This window comes from Panthera uncia, chromosome A2, assembly GCF_023721935.1.
Source record: "Panthera uncia isolate 11264 chromosome A2, Puncia_PCG_1.0, whole genome shotgun sequence".
NCBI classification, from domain to species: domain Eukaryota; kingdom Metazoa; phylum Chordata; class Mammalia; order Carnivora; family Felidae; genus Panthera; species Panthera uncia.
This window is the reverse complement of record NC_064816.1, coordinates 157,876,597-157,895,975: the sequence shown is the minus strand read 5'-3', so window position 1 is coordinate 157,895,975 and position 19,379 is coordinate 157,876,597. Positions and strand designations below refer to the sequence as shown.

The window sequence follows — 19,379 nt, the reverse complement described above, 5'->3', positions numbered from 1 at the left end:
TATTTTTAAAAAATATGGGAGGGCAAGAAAACACCCTTCCTTTTTTTTTTTCCCTCCCCCGCCCTGTCCTCTGGAACCACCCACCCCCCCCCCCCCCCCCCCCCCCCCCCCCGGCCCGTGGTACTTCCCCAGTTCTAGCCAGTCGTTGGTCAGGAGAGAAGAAAATGATAGCTCTCCGGGCCCTGGAGACCCACCAAAACCCTTATGTGCAGAGAACGTGCTAGTCTGTCTGGGAAACCGAAGACAGTAAGTTGAAAACATTTAGAACCACTGGGCTCGGTGTACTAGTGGAATATGCATCTAAAATTGGGTGGTTCCAGAGGACACGTGTAGCCCCTGGCATCACTGCCTGCCCTTCCTGAGCAAGGTGCACCTCGGGGCCTGGGTTACATCTTTAACTGAAAATGGTCTGTAGCATCTGGCACATCAGGGCACAGGGGTCTTGGAATGAGTTCACTGACACAAGCCAGTCGTCATATCAGGAGCCTGTTAGGGACCATTCAAAGTATTCCCTCAACGTTTTGGATATTTTTTAGAAATATGTTATTCCTTAAATTCAAAGGGTTTTACCCACCCGGTCTTTTTTAACCTGGAGGGGAGGGTGGGTGTGGTGCACCTGCCGTTATTTCACACATTTCACGGTGTCTTCCCACCTGTGTGATTTGATGCACTTCAGAAATGAAATCTTATTTAAATGGTTACAGCTTCAGTTAAATCTTGGTCATTCCAACCTTGTGGATTAATGTACCTTATAAGACTTGTATCTTACCTTTTGATGTGTGGCTCAGATAGTTTATGACTCTCATAGTAAGAGTTTTAAAATATGTTTTTCCAGAAACATATTTTGAATTTGCTTTGGGGACATCCTATCCTAGCTGACGAAGTTTCACAGGTGACTTTAGGAAAATCGTGTTGTTAAAAAGATTGGCCGTCCTTGGTGCTGATCAGTCTAATTTTTTGCGATTTTTGCCTCTGTAAGATCTAGCTGCCTGCCTTATGTATAACCCCCACCATAATCATCAGCCAGCGCTTTGGTTTGATACCTGTGGAAAAAACGAGTAAGCCTCGCTTTATCATTCCAGATCCGCAAACAGCAGAAGGAGCATGCCGAGTTGATAGAAGATTATCGGATCAAGCAGCAGCAGCAGCAGCAGCAGCAGTGTGCCATGGCGCCGCCTCCCGTGATGCCAGGGGTCCCGCCCCAGCCGCCCCTGGTTCCGGGTGCCCCCCCAGCTGCCATGAGCCAGCCCAGCTTCCCCATGGTGCCTCAGCAGCTGCAGCACCAGCAGCACGCGGTGATTTCTGGTCACACCAGCCCTGCGAGAATGCCCGGTTTGCCGGCGTGGCAGCCTGCCAGTGCTCCTGCCCACCTCCCTCTCAATCCTGCCAGGATCCAGCCTCCAGTTGCCCAGTTACCAATAAGAACTTGCACGCCGGCGCCAGGGACGGTGTCCAGTGCAAATCCCCAGAGTGGACCGCCCCCACGGGTGGAATTTGACGACAACAACCCCTTCAGTGAGAGTTTCCAGGAACGAGAGCGGAAAGAACGTTTACGAGAACAGCAGGAAAGACAGCGAATCCAGCTCATGCAAGAGGTAGACAGACAACGGGCTCTGCAGCAGGGGGTGGGGGTGCCGCCGCATGGCCCCATGCGGTCCCAGCTTCCGTTCTACAGCTCCGACCTGCCTTGTGACTTTACCCAGCCTCCACGGCCCCTTCAGCAGTCTCCGCAACACCAACAGCAGATGGGGCAGAGCATCCAACAGGGATCTCTTAATTCCCCTCCCACCCCAACGTTCATGCAAACCAATGAGCGAAGGCAGATAGGGCCTCCCTCGTTCGTTCCGGACTCGCCGTCAGTTCCTGGCGGAAGCCCCGGCTTCCATTCTGTTAAGCAGGTACACGGAGGTCTTTCTGGGGCCAGCTTCCAGCAGTCCCCAGCGAGGCCTCCTTTTGCACCTGCTTTACCCGCGGCGCCCGCAGTAGCTAGTGGCAGTCTCCCGTGTGGCCAAGACCCTGCCGCAGCCCACGGACAAAGTCACCCAGGGTCGACCCAGTCGCTTATTCAATTGTATTCTGACATAATCCCAGAAGAAAAGGGGAAAAAGAAAAGAACGAGAAAGAAGAAGAAAGACGATGATGTGGAATCCACCAAGGCACCATCCACTCCCCACTCAGATATAACTGCTCCCCCCACCCCGAGTATCTCAGAAACTACCTCCACACCCACCGTGAACACACCCGGCGAGCTTCCTCAGCAAGGAGAACCCGAGTTGGTGGAACCCGTCTGCCCGTCGACTCCCAACACGGCCGCCGGCCAGCTGTGCGCAGAGTTAGAAAGCAGGCTGCCCCAGAGTGAGTTAGCTCAGGGAGCTCCAAACCAACCGGCTTTCGCGGAGTCGGAGGCGGAAAAGCACTCCGTGGAAACCCCTGCCTCCACAGAAGAGGTGACACTGGAGACCACCGAGCCCCAGCAGTGCCCCGGCCAAGACGGGCCTGACCTGGAGGAACGAGCCAGAAATAAGGTCGAGGAGAAAGCCGGGGCTGGTCCTGTCTCCTCAGGGCAGAGCCCTCCCCATCCTGCTGGGGCCCCTGCTGCCAAAGGAGATTCAGGCAACGAGCTTCTGAAGCATCTGCTGAAAAATAAAAAGTCATCTTCCCTTTTGAGTCAAAAACCTGAAGGCAGCTTTTGTTCAGAAGATGCGTGTACGAAGGATAACACAGTGGTTGAGAGGCAGAACCCAGTCGAAGGATTGGTAAGTGTGCTCCATGAAAATTCCAGCTTGCGTTTTCCCCTCTCGTTTTAAATCACAGTCACAACACATTGGTGCCAACCACTATATTAATTCCAACGTGGTTCTGCAACTTTCTTCTCTAAGAGGACAAATTTCAGTTTTGTTGTTTCTACCTCTATGGAGCCCAAGTTTTGACTCACACCCATAACCTATATTAAGTAATAATTTCCTTTTTTTTTTTTTTTTTTATCAAAGACCTGTACTAATGCACTTCATATGTAACATGTGTCTGATCAGTGCCACATTGAGTTTCGAACTAAAGCAAAAAGTGGATGTCAATGTCTTTACTGCAAATAGGTATGCAGTTTCTGTTAACCTCTTTGAAATACAGAAGATCGCTCCTGCACCCCTGTCAGTACCCTTGGGAGCCCTCAGGGGTAACTCAGATTGGGTATCCATTGTGTTGCAGTGTATTAATACTTGATGTCACACAAATGGAATCTTCCACAGAGATACTTTATCTTTATAGTTTCCCACGTATCAAAATTCTGCCCTTTCCAAGCTACAAAACGTTGAGTTTCCGTGTGTGTGTGTGTGTGTGTGTGTGTGTGTGTGTGTGTGTGTGTAGGTTCTTTGTGAATGTACCTTTTGCAGGATTCCATCCCTTGCATTTCAGTGAACTTGCTTGAGCTCTTTCCCAAATGGGGGCTTCTGGGTCCTAAGAGTTGGTCAGCTTCGAATGCTCTTGCTTCCTTATCTTTCAGAAGCTGCATTGCCATTACTGGTGTATTCATAAAGCTTTCCCTACAGTGTTTCTCAGTTGGGATTTTACAGTTTTCATTTTTTAATTGAATGGGGTGAAGTGGTATATTTAGTTTAGATTTTCAATTTTAAGGTTGTTAATGAAGCCATTCTTTTTGCAAGTGTTGGCTTTGTGTTTTCTCTTATCTGACAATTTTGTTGAGATTGAGTGTTGGCCTGATAGATTCAGGTAATTTTTGTAAATGTGACTGGTAATATTTTTCCAGTCCTGTTTGTCCCCAATCAAATATGCCCAGTGTGTAGCCACTTTCTCTGCTGCGTCCTGTGCCCCTAGGAGCCCTGAGCTACTTGCAGAGTCCCCGAAAGGTCTTGCTGACTTCATGCTTCCCTGTATGGTCATATGCTCCTGTTTCTGCCTACTTCTCTCTTGTCTTTTTTTATATCTGGTCAGGGTCTACTTTTCTTTTAAAACTGGATACTAGAATCATCTTCTCCAGACCTTTCTCAGTTCAGCCATTCTCAAATATGTGTCAGTGACCATGTGCTCACACAGTAGTCTCTATACTACCACTTAAATAACTTCTTGGAGGGCATAGGGTGTATCTTGATCACCTTTAGGTTCTCAGTATTTAGCGCATAGTAAGTACTTAGTGTATTGAATTGAAGCTAAGTCCTAATACTGATGATTCTATGTTTAAAAACCATAGAGGATGTTAGGATAGAAAAAGGAATGAGATCAGTCCTGTGTGTATAAATGCTTGGTCTGTGTCACACGGTTTCCTATCCATTTGGGAGGGTGGCAGGGGGTAGAGGTGCCTTATTATCGGGGCTGATGATGCCTTACCGTATCCCAGGTAGGTAGCCTGTGCTGAGCGCCTGCCTGGAGATAACATTTAGTCACGTGGCAGGAAAACTTACTATCCCCATCTTACAAACGATGAAATCCATCTCCTTTGTAGTCCCACGGAAGGCAAAGTTGTCGTGGCAGTAGTTGGATAGACCCGCTCTCCCTTCATGCTGTCTGTTCCTTCACACATAAATTGCGGTTGGGAGAAGAGCAGCCTCCTGGTTGCTCTTCAGCCCTGGAGCCTTCCTGGAGAGTGTACGAGGTTGCTCTTCAGCCGGCATGAAGATCACGTGTCATCACTTAGCAGGAGTGTGGTCTAGGGGGGTTCAGCCCTTCTGTACCGTGGTTTCGTCACCTGGACACAGGAGGAATAATACTGTTCCCTACTTTGTAGGGTTAGCAGGGGATTAATGGAGATAAAACACACTGTGCTGGTAGTAAAAGGTGCATATCTTTGACCTGCCAATTCCATATTTAAGAACCTGGGATAAGGAAGATAAAATGCTAAAATATGCAAAGATGTAACCACCTGAATAGCTAATGTCCTGTCTCTACTAATAGAGAAAAAAAAAGAAAGAATTTAAGAGAAAGAAAATAAATTTAAATAATTATTTCTTTTTTTGTTAATTTTTTTCATGTTTAATTTTGTGTGTGTGTGTGTGTGTGTGTGTGTGTGTGAGAGAGAGAGAGAGAGAGAGAGAGAGAGAGAGAGAGAACAGCGGGGGAGGGACAGAAAGAGGGAGGCACAGAATCCAAAGCAGGCTGTAGGCTCTGAACTGTCAGCACAGAGCCCGATGTGGGGCTTGAACTCAAGACGACGAGTTCATGACCTGAGCCGAAGTCAGATGCTTCGGCTAAGTCACCCAAGTGCCCCTTAAATAGTATCTATAAAGCTATACCTGAATGAGATTTTTGTGGGGGTTTTTTGCGGACATTAAAATTTATGCTATATAAGAATACTTAATGTCATGGGAAACAACATGTCAAGCCACTAAAATAAAAGAATGTGTGTCCATTGTGTTTTTAACACAATGTGTGTAGCCATAGGTAAAAGGTTGAACACAGATATGTTAAAATACTAACTTTTTATCTCAGGCAGACGTTTGGATGATTTTTAATCTTTTGTGCTCTCCTATAATTAGAAGTTTTCTTTGAAATGTAGCAATACCTGCTTCTAAGGGTAATTGTGAGGCTTAGAGATAATGTCTGCAAAGCACTTAAAGTGCGTGACCAATCCACACTTAATAAGCAACTATGTTATTAATGTCTTAAGAGCCAGTAAGAAATTCTTAGGTCCTTGCTGCTCAGAGTGCAGCCCTGGGGACCAGTAGCATTGCCCTTGTGAGCGATGCCACTTCTTACTCTCCAGCACAGACTTCCCAATCAGAATATGTTTTTAAATAAGATCCCACTTGATTCCTACGCATATGGATATGGAGAGACCCAATTCTAGGCCTGTGGTTCTTGAACCTTGACTATATCAGCATCCCCTAAAGAGCTTGTTGGAACACAGGGTGCTGGACCTCAGTCCCAGAGTTCCTGGTGCAGTGGGTCTGTGGTGGGACCGGGGAATCTGCATCTCTAGCCAGCCCCAGCTGGCCCTCCTTTTCCTGCTCTGGGAACTACTCTTTGAGAACCATCGATCTCCCCCTGGGATGGGTAGTCTGAGTCTGCTTAGACCTTTTACCCTCTCTTTTTTGAGCGTAGAGTGATGTTTCCATTTTCAAGTGGTTGAAAATAAAAATCTAAAGAAGAGAACTGTTTCACAACAGGTGACCATTATACGAAATTTAAGTTCAGTTTCCATGAATTTAAAACGTTTTATTGGAACACGGCCATGCTTGTTCATTTCGGAGCGTTCTGTGGCTGCTCTGGAGTGCCCAGGCAGAAAGTTGACTGACTACAGCAGGCACTACATGGACTGCGGAGCCTGAAATGTTTACTGGTTGGCTCTTTGCAGAAAAACGTTGCCACGCATGCTCTAAGCCATTCGGAGTAAATCTGGAAACTAGAATTTTCAAACCCGCGAAGATTCCGTGCAGAGTGCGTGAAAAGTCTAGCAACTGTAGTTGCCTATATAGCAAAGTATAGCTATGGAGTTTAGAAATAATGGCCCCTAAAAAAATCCCCACAGTTTTTTAGGTATTTTTAGGTATATAAAAGCCTCTTCAAGAACTGGTTTATTCTCACTTCTTAGCCATTAAGTAAAGACAAAAGAAGAAAAAAGGTTTATTTGCTATCATACAGGTCCTTTTTCACTGGCTGTAAGCATGTGGTAGTCACTAGTCAGTCGCATTAACGATCGGGAGCTGATTTGGATGACCAGCGTTGTTTGTTTTTACTGATCTGAGGCCAGCCGTTCGTCTCAGCCCGGGCGCACAGGCTCTGGAGCTTGTCCGTGGTTTCTGCAGACCTTGTGTTTCCCCCATCCCTAAGGGGAACCCAAAATAAGTCTCAGCCCACCCCGCAGAGGCCAGCACAACCGTGTGGCTAAGAGCGCGCCTTGCCCCAGAGCTGCCAGAGAGCAGGGACGGGGAGCCCCGGGCGGCGCCGGCACCCGTGGGGTCCGGCCGAGGAGGGATGCTGGCTCCGCAAGGGAAAGGAGCCACCCTTAAGCATCCCGCCTTTTCTTCAAGCTTTGCGGCTCGCCAGTGGCCATACTTGAGAATAACGTTTGAAAACGGGGATGGCATCTCAGAAAACAGACCATCTGATGCCACTGCCTTTCCTCAACTTTTAGTGCCCCTGTGAGGAGGAGGGTGTGTCCTAGGGTGGAACCGGGTTGGCGTGAACTGCTCAGTCGAACACGTGAATGTTGTACTTACCTCTTAACATTTCCAATCACGTCAGCAAACTCTGGGGGCTCAGATGCAAGGTGGTTTTGGATGTGGCAGCAACCCCTTGCCAAAAACGGATGGAGGAAGTGAGACCAAGAAACCACGAAGCAAACGGACTCAGAGGGTGGGGGAGAAGGCCGCACCGCGCTCGAAGAAAAGGCGGAAGGACGAAGAGGAGAAACGCGCCTTGTCCTCTGCCACCGACACCTTTACGCACCTGAAGCAGGTGAGTCGCTCGTAGCCACTTCTTGGGAAAATGTGAAGAAGTGAGGCATCACATGCGTGTTCAGCCCTGTGAAACTGAAACCTTATCACCGTATTTCCTAATTCAAGTAGTGACAGGGATAAGAGATGTGTCACCAAGGAGTCTAGTAGATTTCCTAGTTGGAAGCAAAAGCGCGTGCCCAAAAGTTACAGTGGAGATAGGTGGACTGGTAGCTGACGGTCCAGCTTTCCAAACTGTGTTCAGAAGCGGCCTCGGGACCAAGAACAACCGTCTGTGTCACTTGTGACTCTGAACGCAAGGAAACGCGGCTGCTGGGCTCCCCTAGTGAACTCTATTCTTACACCTTTGTAGTTGTTACAGAAGGTGGGAGACAGCCACTACGAGTGCTCCTGGGGGCCCCCGGCCTCCCTTCACGCCCCGATTCTTGCCGAGCAGACATAAGGAATGTGCTTTTTTTGTCGGCTGCCTGGCAGTGTCCCTTTAAGGCAGATCAGAATAAAGCTCATTTTTAAATATATCTCAGAGATTCTGTGGTCTCTCTCACTTATTCTAACATTGTGATACTTGAAATTTAAAGTCTCATTTTTCTCAAGCCTTGTTTGACTAAGTTGCCTCGGGTCTTAGAAAAGTTGAGAAGCACTCTGTTTTGTTTACCGTGTACATTACTCTTCAATGTGTTTTTTAATAGCAGCTCTCTCTGCTCCCTCTAATGGAACCAATCATTGGAGTGAACTTTGCGCACTTTCTTCCTTATGGCAGTGGCCAATTTAATAGTGGGAACCGACTTCTAGGAACTTTTGGCAGTGCTACCCTTGAAGGGGTTTCGGATTACTATTCTCAGTTGATCTACAAGGTATGTTTCCTCGCCAAGGTCTTACCTTGCTTCCTCTTTGGATACCATATCAGAATTGGTAGAGCTTGTCTTGTTTTCCGGCTAATCTTCGAGTTTCATTTCAACTTTGGTTCAGCTAAAAGGTTAAAATTTCACTGGATGAAGAGTCTCTAACATAAACATTTGCAATTTTACGTAGGTAAGAGTTCAAATAGTGAAGAAATCCATTATGTGTTTCCACAGTAGAGAAAATATCTATTTTCCTATAACCTTTGTTAACTCTTAAGGTGAATCCAAATTCATAGTAAACAGAATAAAAAAATGCAGTTAGCAATTCTCCCTGAAAAATGGAAAAAATCTAAAAATGTATTTTGTCTAATAATTGAGGTACTAATTACAAGTAGACATTAATTCTTACACTACTAAAATATCTAACTCAAATTTATCTTTTGGTATTAATTATTTTAGCAACATTTTTATAGCCTCAGTAGACATTCTTTACTTCACATCTGACTTGTGTAAAATGATCTTTTTGCAGAAATATTTGAGAGTATCATCATTTTTCTGGAGGGCTTCTCTTCTTACTTTAGTATTAAAGTCATTCTCTTGTGACGCTCCGTTTATTATCATTGTTGGCCTTTCTCTTCAGTCAGAGCCTGTCCTCTTATAAATGCTTCTCTTCCAATGCAAGCTGTTCTCCAACACAACTTCATTACCTTCACGAAATCCCAGATCTTTGCGAGATTTGGAATTTCACCTTGCCCTTGATTTTCATAGTATTATTGGTAGATTCCAGCAATCCCTGAGAGACTGATCAATCAATCAACAAATGACAAATTGATGACAAATGCAAAGCAGAGAGAAGTGTTTGGAGGGAGATCCATTTGTTAATGATTTAGACATTTTAGAGTTATTGTGACGACTTTTGCTTCTTATAGAGGTTTTGGACAGTCAAGATGCTAATATTGAGGCTATGAGTTGTAATTAGAGGATTAAGACCACAAATTCTCAAGTTTGTTTTTTTGGTTTTTTTGGTTTTTTTTTAATAGAACTGGGGCGTATCTTAATGAAAATTGAATTAAAGGAATTTTTGAGAACTTTTTACAATTTGTTGCTTGAATTTTAAAGCTGTCTTTCACTGGCTATAACAATGAAATTTAAAAAGGGATGTATAGAATAGAATAATGTAACTTTGCTTCTTAATTTCAAGGCTTGAGTACTCAAGCGGGGCAAAGTAAGCAAATAGATAATCTGTCCATACCGTCATGAGTATTTCTTCCACCACAAAACCTCCTGGCCTCGTACGTTTACTCTTTCTTCTTGCTGTGCGTTTAGGAATGAAGATCCATCTCGATAACATTTCTGTAGCCTTGCTTCCATGTGCTAAAAATTCACAGAACTAAGTTTTAGCAAGGTCGTGGCATATCTGCTCTGTAGCATATAATTTAAAATTTTTTGGTCTTCTGCAGCAGAATAATTTAAGTAATCCTCCAACACCCCCTGCCTCTCTTCCTCCTACACCACCTCCTATGGCTTGTCAGAAGATGGCAAATGGTTTTGCGACAACTGAAGAACTTGCTGGAAGAGCTGGCGTATTAATGAGCCACGAAGGTATGACGCTTGGTCTGCACGTTGTGCGCCTTTGAGGAGTGTGCCTTTGCCGGCCGTGTGTGGTGAAATGGCAGTCGAGTCGTCGTGTTCCACCCATGTATCCGTTTGAACTGAACGTGTTTTTCCTTATGTGTGTTCGCTTTTCCAGTTACCAAAAGTCTAGGACCGAAAGCATTTCAGCTGCCCTTCAGACCACAAGACGACTTGTTAGCCAGAGCTATTGCTCAGGGCCCGAAGACCGTCGATGTGCCAGCCTCACTGCCGACACCGCCTCATAACAATCAGGAAGAATTAAGGTAGAGTTCCTGTCTTCTCACATACTCTTTAGTTACTTCATTAAAAAAAAAAAAAAAAAAAAAATATATATATATATATATATATATATATATATATATGTATGTATGTATATATCTCTTTGGCATCATGTCTGTAGGGATAGCGTGTGACAACGTTTAAGGGGTAAAATTTGGTGAGAAATTTTCTCAAACATACTTTAGGAAACGTTCTTACTATCGAATGTAATTAGTTTATGCATTGTTAAATTCCTAGATGGTGTAGGAAGTTCAACAAATAATCAAATAGACATTAAGGCAGTGGGAGTCTCCATGCAAAGTATTTCAGAGATCAGTGTCATTCACGGATGTTTGCGGCTGTCCAAAATAAAACAGCAGCAGTCACAGATATCAGAAACAGCTTTTGTGGAAGAGAAGTTAAGAACCGTCTTGTCCAGAGTTTTGTAACTTCTTTGTCTCAGTTTGGACCCGAGATTCTGTCTGGGGAGAATCTGCTTCCCTTAGTAGTTAACCCAACAAGTTAAATCCAAAAAGGTTCTTATGTACTTTGTCAATGATTCTCCCTTCCTTCCAAAATCTGGTAACTACCCTCTGTTTGTTGAGACATCATTCAGACTAAGTCCCTGCTTTATTAGTGCTAAAACTATGGACCAAAGAGGAGTAATAAGTCTTCCAGATTTAGAATCCTGGTCTCCTCGTTTTCTTCTGCATCTTACTGCTAGAAATTGCCAGATTTCCAGGGAGCAGTTGTGGGAGGCAGCTTCATAGGTGTGTATGTTTGCTGCCCTCGGGTGAGGGATCTGCTCCACTCCTGGATTTTGCAGGGACTCCGTCTGGAAGCCTCTCTCAGGTTTCCTCACAGTGCTCCTGCACACATCCTCCCTCCGCACGACAGCATCTCTCCTGGGGGACCAGTGGGAGACCCCAGATCTGGGAGGTATCCTACAGCATTAGCTTGAGGCTGCACTTGCCCTCTGACCTCAGTTGCGCTGGTTCACCTGTAGCTTCCTGGGCTTGACCATTCTCTTCTTTTCACCATACTTGATCGGTTAAGAAAAGTAAAGGCTTATGACCACAGTGACCAAGTTTCCCCCATGTTCCCGCTCTGCACATCGGCACAGCGGGCTCTGCGGGTGTGCCTGTGGGGCGTGTGGCCTGGCTCTTTCCTTTCCCGCGGCAGACTGCTCCCACAGTCTCCGGGACCTGGAACTTGGCAGAGGTAGGAGTATCCGTCCTTTCTCTGCCACGTTGTAACCTGAACGTTAAATCTTTTGTTGGCGGGTCTTGAAATACAGATTCTGGAGCTTCGGTCAGACGAAACCTACCGTTAAAGTTGAATGTATTTCTTGGATCTTTTTCCGGGAGATTTCTCGTTTGGCCCTGAACCTGTTCGTTGCCTTCTTACATTATTGCCTTTATCCGAAGGACTCTTACAGTCATGCTCACGGGTGGGGCTGGGTCGGTGCAGGAAGCCCCCACCTTCAGCCCCCCCGTGGTGGGTTTGCACATGTCGGCGTGTCGTGTTTGTCCTCCTCTCAGGATACAGGATCACGCTGGTGGTCGGGACACTCCTGACAGTTTCGTTCCGTCGTCCTCTCCCGAGAGTGTGGTTGGGATGGACGTGAGCAGATACCCAGATTTGTCGTCGGTCAAAGAGGAGCCCCCGGAGCCTGTGCCATCCCCCATCATCCCGATCCTTCCTAGCAGTACTGGCAAAGGTAGGGGAGTACTCAGCCGCGTTGTTCCTCCTCCAGTGTGGCAGTTGACTGATGTCCACCTTTGGGTTCTCAAGAGCATTAACACTCAACCCACCTTTCCTTCCTTCCTTCCTCCCTCCCTCCCTTCTTTCCCTCTCTCCCCTTTTCCTCCTTCCTTCCCCACCCCCCCCTTTAAGGTTTGGAATCTAGAAGGAATGACATCAAGACTGAGCCTGGCACTTTATTTTTCACACCGCCTTTTGGTTCCTCTCCAAACGGTCCCAGATCGGGTCTTATATCTGTGGCAATCACTCTGCATCCTACAGCTGCTGAGGTGAGGAGGAAGCAACTTTTTCACGTTGGAAACTCTGTCCCTGTCTTTAAAGGTGCGTCAGGTGGCTGACGACAAGACGTGTGCAGCAGGGTGATGAGGACAGAAGCTCAGAGTTAGGTGTAGGGTCAGTAGTCACCGTAGCCGTCTAGGCTGCTTCCGAGCGCCACGGCGGGCTCGCCGGAGCCAGGGCAGAACGAAGCTCGCGTTCTCGTGTTTTTATTAAAGAGTGTGCACTGGAGAGAGAAACCTTTTGATGAGCACACATATAAGATGAAGCAGCGAGAAGGCATTTTATCAACCACAGAGGTTTTGGCAGCTGCTGCTGTCGAATACTACTAAATTGCCGAGAATCTCTCTCTCTCTCTCTGTCTCTCAATTCTGTGAGGATGTTGGCAGCCACGCTGAGCCCAGTGATAGGCCGTGTTGGCCACCGACAGAACCTGGCGCTGATGTGACAGCGCCCATCCCCGTGGGCTGTCGCAGAGCCGGGCGGAGACCACGCCCAGGAAGTTTCTGCCCCGCTGTGAGAACGACAGGGTCTATCTAGCTCCCTCCTGGTGGCGGCGTCCGTTCCGCCTGTCACATAGGAAGGCAGCTGGAAGGGGTCGGTGTTCGTGCAGATACTTAACGTTAGCTGGGATCCCCGTGTGAGGATTTCTCTTTAGACGAGCGTCCTTGGGATGCTGCTCCATTCAAATGACTTCTTCCCCGAGACTCTGAAGCCTGCGTACACGTGCTTGGGTTTGCTCGCACTTTACCACCGTACGCGTCCCGCGGCTGGCAGCCACGGAAGGATGCAGTTGGCCTCCGTGGCTCGCCGTCGCCCTCGGTGGGGGTGACGCAGCGTTCACGCCTCTGTTTCAGAACATTAGCAGCGTCGTGGCTGCGTTTTCCGACCTTCTCCACGTCCGAGTTCCTAACAGCTATGAGGTCAGTAATGGTCCAGATGTTCCATCCGTGGGTTTGGTCAGTAGCCACAGAGTAAACCCAGGCTTGGAGTGTCGACAGCATATATTTCTTCGTGGGCCTCCGCCAGGACCTGCAAACCCTCCCAGATCAGCCAGCTCTTACCGGCTGAAGCCGCCCAGCGTGCCGTTCCGTCCAGCGAGCGATGGTGAGCTGCTCTGCGTCCCGTTGACCTCGAATTCGCCCTTGAGTCCCGGGTTAAGCTGGTTCTCGTTAAAATCCCACTTTAGTTTTTAACAACTACCAGGTGGCACGTTGGTGTGTGGTCCTGGGTAAATTAACCGTCCGCGGGCGTTCTGTCGTCTGTGGCGTGCTGGCCTCAGCGCTCTGGGATGGACGTCCCGTCACGTCGTCCCCCAGGAGGTGCTGGCACGCCAGCTCCCCGAGCGCCCGCCGCACCGACTGCCGCTTCCCCTGTCGCACACGCGACTGGCGTCGGCAGCCTGTCCCCTCTTCCTTCCCCCCCCCCCCCGTGAGGCCTCCTCCCGTGGCCGTGCTGGCACCTGCCGGCTCCTCAGACCTGCCCAGCTCCCCTGCGCTGTCCCCCTTGCCCCCGGTCCCTCGGAATCTTGTCCGTCCCCGCCCCCACAACGTGGCAGCTTCCGCGCAGGCCTCCTCTGGGAACCCCGAGGGTGGTCTGTGTGGGGTCTTTGAACTCCCGGCCTCCACCTGCTTCTCTCACGCTCCCGTCCCCTGTTCTCCCTTTCTGCCTTCACACCCTGCATGAAACTGTGCTCGAGTGTGCCCGGCCTGCATTCCCACATCTTTATCTGGGCCCTGGGACTCTGCTCACCCCTCTGCGACTTCCCACATCAAACTTAGCCGCCTACCTGTGCCTCTTCATCCTTCATAGAACATTTTTCATCGTCTTAACCCTCAAGCAAAAGTAGTACCCACCTCCCCTACCCCCACCTCACGCGTAGGGTGGATATTAACCCAGCATGGTGCATTGCTTTTCTCTCGTGCTCGCACGTTCGAGCGGTTCCCCAGCTGCTTGAGAGTACGTGTGCTCCTGTAATACGTGCCCTGTAACCGCGCGAAAAGGATGATAGAAGGGAAGTTAAGTGAGCCGCGTTGTGGGTTGGTACAGTGCAGTTTTACACCTTGTACCACATTGTGTTATTGGTCACCTGCGATCGCCAATGAGACTCCTGCATTTAGGTCTTTCTGGATATAAGGATTCCGGTATCGCAGAAGGCGCGGCCCTCAGACCACAGTGGTGCTGTCACTGTAAAGTGGTTATTCTTGGAGGCGGCGTGAGGAAGTCTTTCAGAGATCTGGCCTTCGTGAACAAGGTACTTCAGCACTCCTTCTGACCCCACCACTCGCCTCCACCGAAAGGGTCCCACGTGCTGCTTTTTGGCTCCTGTGTCCGCACGAGTCCGCCTGTGGGGGGGCTCCATGGGACCCACATTCTGGGAAGTAGCCTCAGCGTGTGCCGTACATGCTCTAGGTTAAAACCAAATAGCTACCGTGGACTCTTCGGTTGGATACTATGAGAACAACGTATTTCTAAAAAGAGTGAATATGGATCATCCAGTTTATTTTCGTAAATTTATTTTCTCTTTGGCTAAATTTTTAGATGCCAGGTATTGGCGTGTGGTTCCTTTTTTTTCTACTTTTAGGACAGAGAGCTGTTTTCACTTTTAACGTAGCATAAAAACCAACAATGCACAGACCTTGTTTTTACGAAATTTTGATTTGTTGAGATCCTTACACATTTCTCTTTGCTTTTCAGGATTCCCGAGAAAGCTCCCACAGAGTCGAGAAGGACATTGTCTTCTGTAGTAATAACTGCTTCGTTCTTTATGCCTCATCCACACAAGCAAAAAACTCAGAAAGCAAGGTAAAATTAGGCTGGTGTCTGTTAGTGAACAAGGTATAGCGAGTGACTTCCGTGCTTTTGGGTTACGTTAGTGAATAGAACAGGTTCATAGCTCTCTGCGTGCAGGAAATCGAGGGAGATGTACTGTGGGTGGAGGCAGGGAGGCCTGTGCTGTTTCAGAGAAATCCCACTTCCACGATGAGGGGAGTAGGCTTGAATTCTATCTTGAAAGTTCACAGTTGACTAAAACACTCATAGTAATACAGCCTTTAGTTTTACTTATTTAATTAAAAATATCTTAATTGAATTACAACAATAATTACAACTCGTATTGATCTTACCCTGACGGGAAAGCCTGTTCATAAACACAATTTAAGTCTCCTCGTGTATTTTGGGGAGAAAGCATTGTGTTCACGTCGTGGTGGAAATGGTCTCCTTTACTTGCCTCTGTGTGACTGAAGTGTATCTGAGTGTATGGCTGATGCGGGGAACCGTCCTCAACCATTCATGCTGAAGGAAGCCTTCCCGTGAGGTGGTGCTGACAGCCCTTCCTGCAGATCACTGTTCTGTCTTTGCTGGAAGAAGGTTCTGGAGACTCTTATTTTTGTAACAGGCAGTAGTCTCCAGTATAATGAAATCAAGCTATATGTCAAATAGGTTTAGACTTGAAATTGAAATACGTCAACCTCTATAAGAAGAGGAGTTGGTTTTTTACCAGATAATTTTTTAATTTGGTGCGCTGTTCCTGCCTGCTTCTGGAGTTACGGGAGGTGCGTCTCTTCAGATACCTGGCTGGGGGCGGGGGGGTGGGGTGAGAAGAGGGGAGCCCCGTGGGTCGGGGGTGACACCGTGTCCCCGGGGAAAAAGTCCTGGGGCGTCTCTCTGAGCTCACCTCTTCAGGCAGCGGGGCCGGAGCCAGGCAGCCGTGGAGAAGAGTGACGTGTGATGTGAGGGCAGGGACTGCTGCCCCTTCGTTCACATCTGTGCCGATTAGTTCAACCTAAGGTTAGCAGTCAGGAAGTTCAGAGAGTGCGGAGAAGCTCAGAGAAGGTCACGTTCCCAAGTTCTTGTTTGGTTTAACAAAAGACACTGCTCCATTGTACGAATTAGCTAGCCCCTCTTCAGCGTGGAATTTTCTGGGTCTCTCCTGGGTAGACAGGAGTGTCCGGGAAGGTGTAGGAGCAGAATGTTCTCCAGAGATAACGGCTTTGTCCAGCAGGCCAGGGGAGGGACCCCCAGCACTGTCCTGCCCTCATCAACGCCCTCGGGGTTGGGCGGCCGCTTCTGCTGTGCGCGAACCCCTCACGCTCGCTCAGGGAGCCTTTCACTGCCCCCCGGGCCCAGGCCCCGTGAAAGGCTTCTTGCTCTAGAGCTGCTCTTGTTTCCTGCGCAGGAATCCGCCCCTCCGTTGCCACAGTCGCCTGTAAGAGAGACGCCTTCCAAAGCGTTTCACCAGTACAGTAACAACATCTCCGCCTTGGACGTGCACTGCCTCCCGCAGCTCCAGGAAGAAGCTTCTCCCCCCGCGTCACCCCCGATCACTTTCCCTCCGGCGTTTGAAGCAGCCAAAGTAGAGGCCAAGCCAGACGAGCTTAAGGTGACAGTCAAGTTAAAGCCTCGGCTAAGAACTGTCCACGGGGGGTTTGAAGATTGTAGGCCGATTAATAAAAAGTGGAGAGGGATGAAATGGAAGAAGTGGAGCATCCACATCGTAATCCCCAAGGGGACATTCAAACCCCCTTGTGAGGATGAAATCGACGAGTTTCTGAAGAAGCTGGGCACGTCCCTTAAGCCTGACCCTGTGCCCAAAGACTATCGGAAGTGTTGCTTTTGCCACGAAGAGGGTGATGGACTGACCGACGGACCGGCGAGACTGCTCAACCTTGACTTGGACGTGTGGGTCCACCTGAACTGTGCGCTGTGGTCCACGGAGGTCTATGAGACCCAGGCCGGGGCCTTGATAAACGTGGAGCTGGCGCTGAGGAGGGGCCTGCAGATGAAGTGCGTCTTCTGCCATAAAATGGGCGCCACCAGCGGATGCCACAGATTTCGGTGCGCCAACATTTACCACTTCACTTGCGCCATTAAAGCACAATGCATGTTTTTTAAGGATAAAACGATGCTGTGTCCCGTGCACAAACCAAAGGGAATTCACGAGCAGGAGCTGAGTTACTTCGCGGTCTTCAGACGGGTCTACGTTCAACGCGACGAGGTGCGACAGATCGCTAGCATCGTGCAGCGCGGAGAGCGGGACCACACGTTCCGCGTCGGAAGCCTCATCTTCCACACGATCGGCCAGCTGCTCCCACAGCAGATGCAGGCGTTCCATTCCCCCAAGGCGCTCTTCCCCGTGGGCTATGAGGCCAGCCGCTTGTACTGGAGCACCCGCTACGCCAACAGGCGCTGCCGCTACCTGTGCTCCATCGAGGAGAAGGAGGGGCGCCCGGTGTTCGTCATCCGAATCGTGGAGCAAGGCCACGAAGACCTGGTCCTGAGCGACTCCTCCCCTAAAGGTAACGTCGCGCTCGTGTGCCCCGCAGAGACGGGTCGCGCCCGGGTTCCCGTGTGCTGTCTCGTGCTTGCCTCAGACCTTCTCAGCACAGGTGTGGGGTTTTCACGGACACGTGCAAATCTTCGCTTCTTTGAGGTATTGCACCTGCTGACCTCGCCGCGCCACTTTCCCGGCGCTTGCCGGACCTACTCAAAATCAGAGTATGTGTTTGAACACACAGTCAGTTGATAAACCGGTGATTTGTACGTGGAGATTGCCTGTTGTTTGCACTGGGCCTTCCGGGTCAGAGGGCGGGAGCCATATTCAAAGCGTCTTCTGTACGTTGCCGTGTATGAGTAGCGTCAGACGTTAAACATATTAGCAGCGAGTAATTAGACGCTTAATTTTGACCATAGCGTGAAACCTAAGCGGTCATTTTATTGATGCAGAAAGTACTGGGAATTGCTTTTTTTTTTCCCAGCGATTTTTATAAAAATGTATGAAAATGCCCTGAAGATAATTCTAGTGGAAATACCAATTTCCTATTCTAATTTAAATCTGAGAAAAAAGAAATGTATTTCTATACACTGCTAATTGGACTAATCATTTAAAAATTTAAAGTCATGTGCCTAGTATGAAGATGAATGAACTTCTTGCATGAATTTGTTACATTAAACTTTCTTTCCACTTCCACTGTTTAAGTTCCTAAATGTGACGCATTCTTCCCCCCAAAATTTCCTAAAGTCTTTGACATAAACTGCCCCCTGACCAGTGGATAATACCAGGTTCGTCGGGTCACTGCCTCCAAGGCCTTACGTGGGAACTGGGACATCTTGGAGGCTCAGTCTTCATTTTGCTCCGGTTTTCGACTTTATCCCGTTTTCCTCTCTGTTGAGCGGAGAGCAAGTTTGTTGTAAACTGTTTTGTTTTTGTTTGTTTTGGCCACATGTAGGTGTTTGGGATAAAATTTTGGAGCCCGTGGCGTGTGTGAGAAAACAGTCTGAAATGCTCCAGCTCTTTCCAGCATATTTAAAGGGAGAAGACCTGTTTGGCCTAACGGTGTCCGCGGTGGTGCGGATCGCGGAGTCCGTGAGTATCTCGGGCGAGATGGGGCGTCAGATCACCTTTCTGGTTGCGCGTGGTGTTCCTTGGGGGGGACCGTTTTAACACGAGCCGTCACAGTCCTGATACTTTGAGGTCATGCTCTGCCTGTGCATTCACTCCCGCCTCTATTCGTGTCTCTTGAGGCACCCACGACGCATCGGAAAACCTCAGTGAATGTTCGTGGTCACTCCGCGAGGTGGCTCACAAGTTTCAGGGTCTCTTCAAGGGCACGGGCAAGGCAGGGGCAAGGACGGAGCGTTGTTTTGTATTCAGGCAGTGCTGGGTGGGGGAGGGGACCCTCGTCCCCTCTGCTTCCTCGCGTTTCCCTGCACTTAACAATGTTGGTGTGTCCAGTCCCCGACACCGGGGTGCTGGTGGCCACGTTCCTGCCCCATGCCAGGGCCAGTCACCAGAGGGCAGTTGGATTGCAGGAGTACCAGGCCGTCTCTGACATATCTTTGCAATCTTTTAGGATTATAAGCCTGTTTGCCAGTGAGTCTACCCAATGCTTTTGGGAAACTGCATGATTATAAGGCAGTATTTTGAATAAGAAAAAATCATCGATGTTCGTGGGTTTTATTTTGGTTGCAGTTTTGGTTTTTTGGAGAAGCAGAGGACACCCCAAAAGCCGCTGAGTTATATGCCCCCTTTCTTCAGTAGAAGCAAGGGCTCTAAACGATACATGGGTTTCAGGTCTGTAGAGAAGTATGTTCACAAGTAATAAATTCTAGAAAAGACTTTTACCATAAAATTGTTTTACAAGTAAATTTCTTAGGGTACCACCTACATTCTCAGGGAATTGAGTGTGATAACTCGTGG

At 48.5% G+C, this 19,379-nt stretch overlaps 1 protein-coding gene across 16 annotated transcripts in view; it reads left to right on the top strand.

The window, feature by feature from the left end:
- Nucleotides 1–19,379, top strand: part of KMT2C (lysine methyltransferase 2C) — a 284,617-nt gene that overhangs the window by 255,484 nt on the left and 9,754 nt on the right. For 11 of the 16 annotated variants that reach the window (XM_049643093.1, XM_049643079.1, XM_049643089.1 and 8 more), the window contains 12 exons: nucleotides 1,083–2,756; nucleotides 7,195–7,407; nucleotides 8,096–8,260; nucleotides 9,709–9,850; nucleotides 9,999–10,146; nucleotides 11,683–11,861; nucleotides 12,038–12,174; nucleotides 13,039–13,288; nucleotides 14,302–14,435; nucleotides 14,879–14,986; nucleotides 16,359–17,478; nucleotides 18,409–18,545. In XM_049643093.1, coding sequence (XP_049499050.1) covers nucleotides 1,083–2,756; nucleotides 7,195–7,407; nucleotides 8,096–8,260; nucleotides 9,709–9,850; nucleotides 9,999–10,146; nucleotides 11,683–11,861; nucleotides 12,038–12,174; nucleotides 13,039–13,288; nucleotides 14,302–14,435; nucleotides 14,879–14,986; nucleotides 16,359–17,478; nucleotides 18,409–18,545 — 4,407 coding nt within the window. The remainder of the gene's footprint in view (nucleotides 1–1,082; nucleotides 2,757–7,194; nucleotides 7,408–8,095; nucleotides 8,261–9,708; nucleotides 9,851–9,998; nucleotides 10,147–11,682; nucleotides 11,862–12,037; nucleotides 12,175–13,038; nucleotides 13,289–14,301; nucleotides 14,436–14,878; nucleotides 14,987–16,358; nucleotides 17,479–18,408; nucleotides 18,546–19,379) is intronic. The other 5 variants (XM_049643092.1, XM_049643091.1, XM_049643080.1 and 2 more) reach the window with 4 other exon arrangements.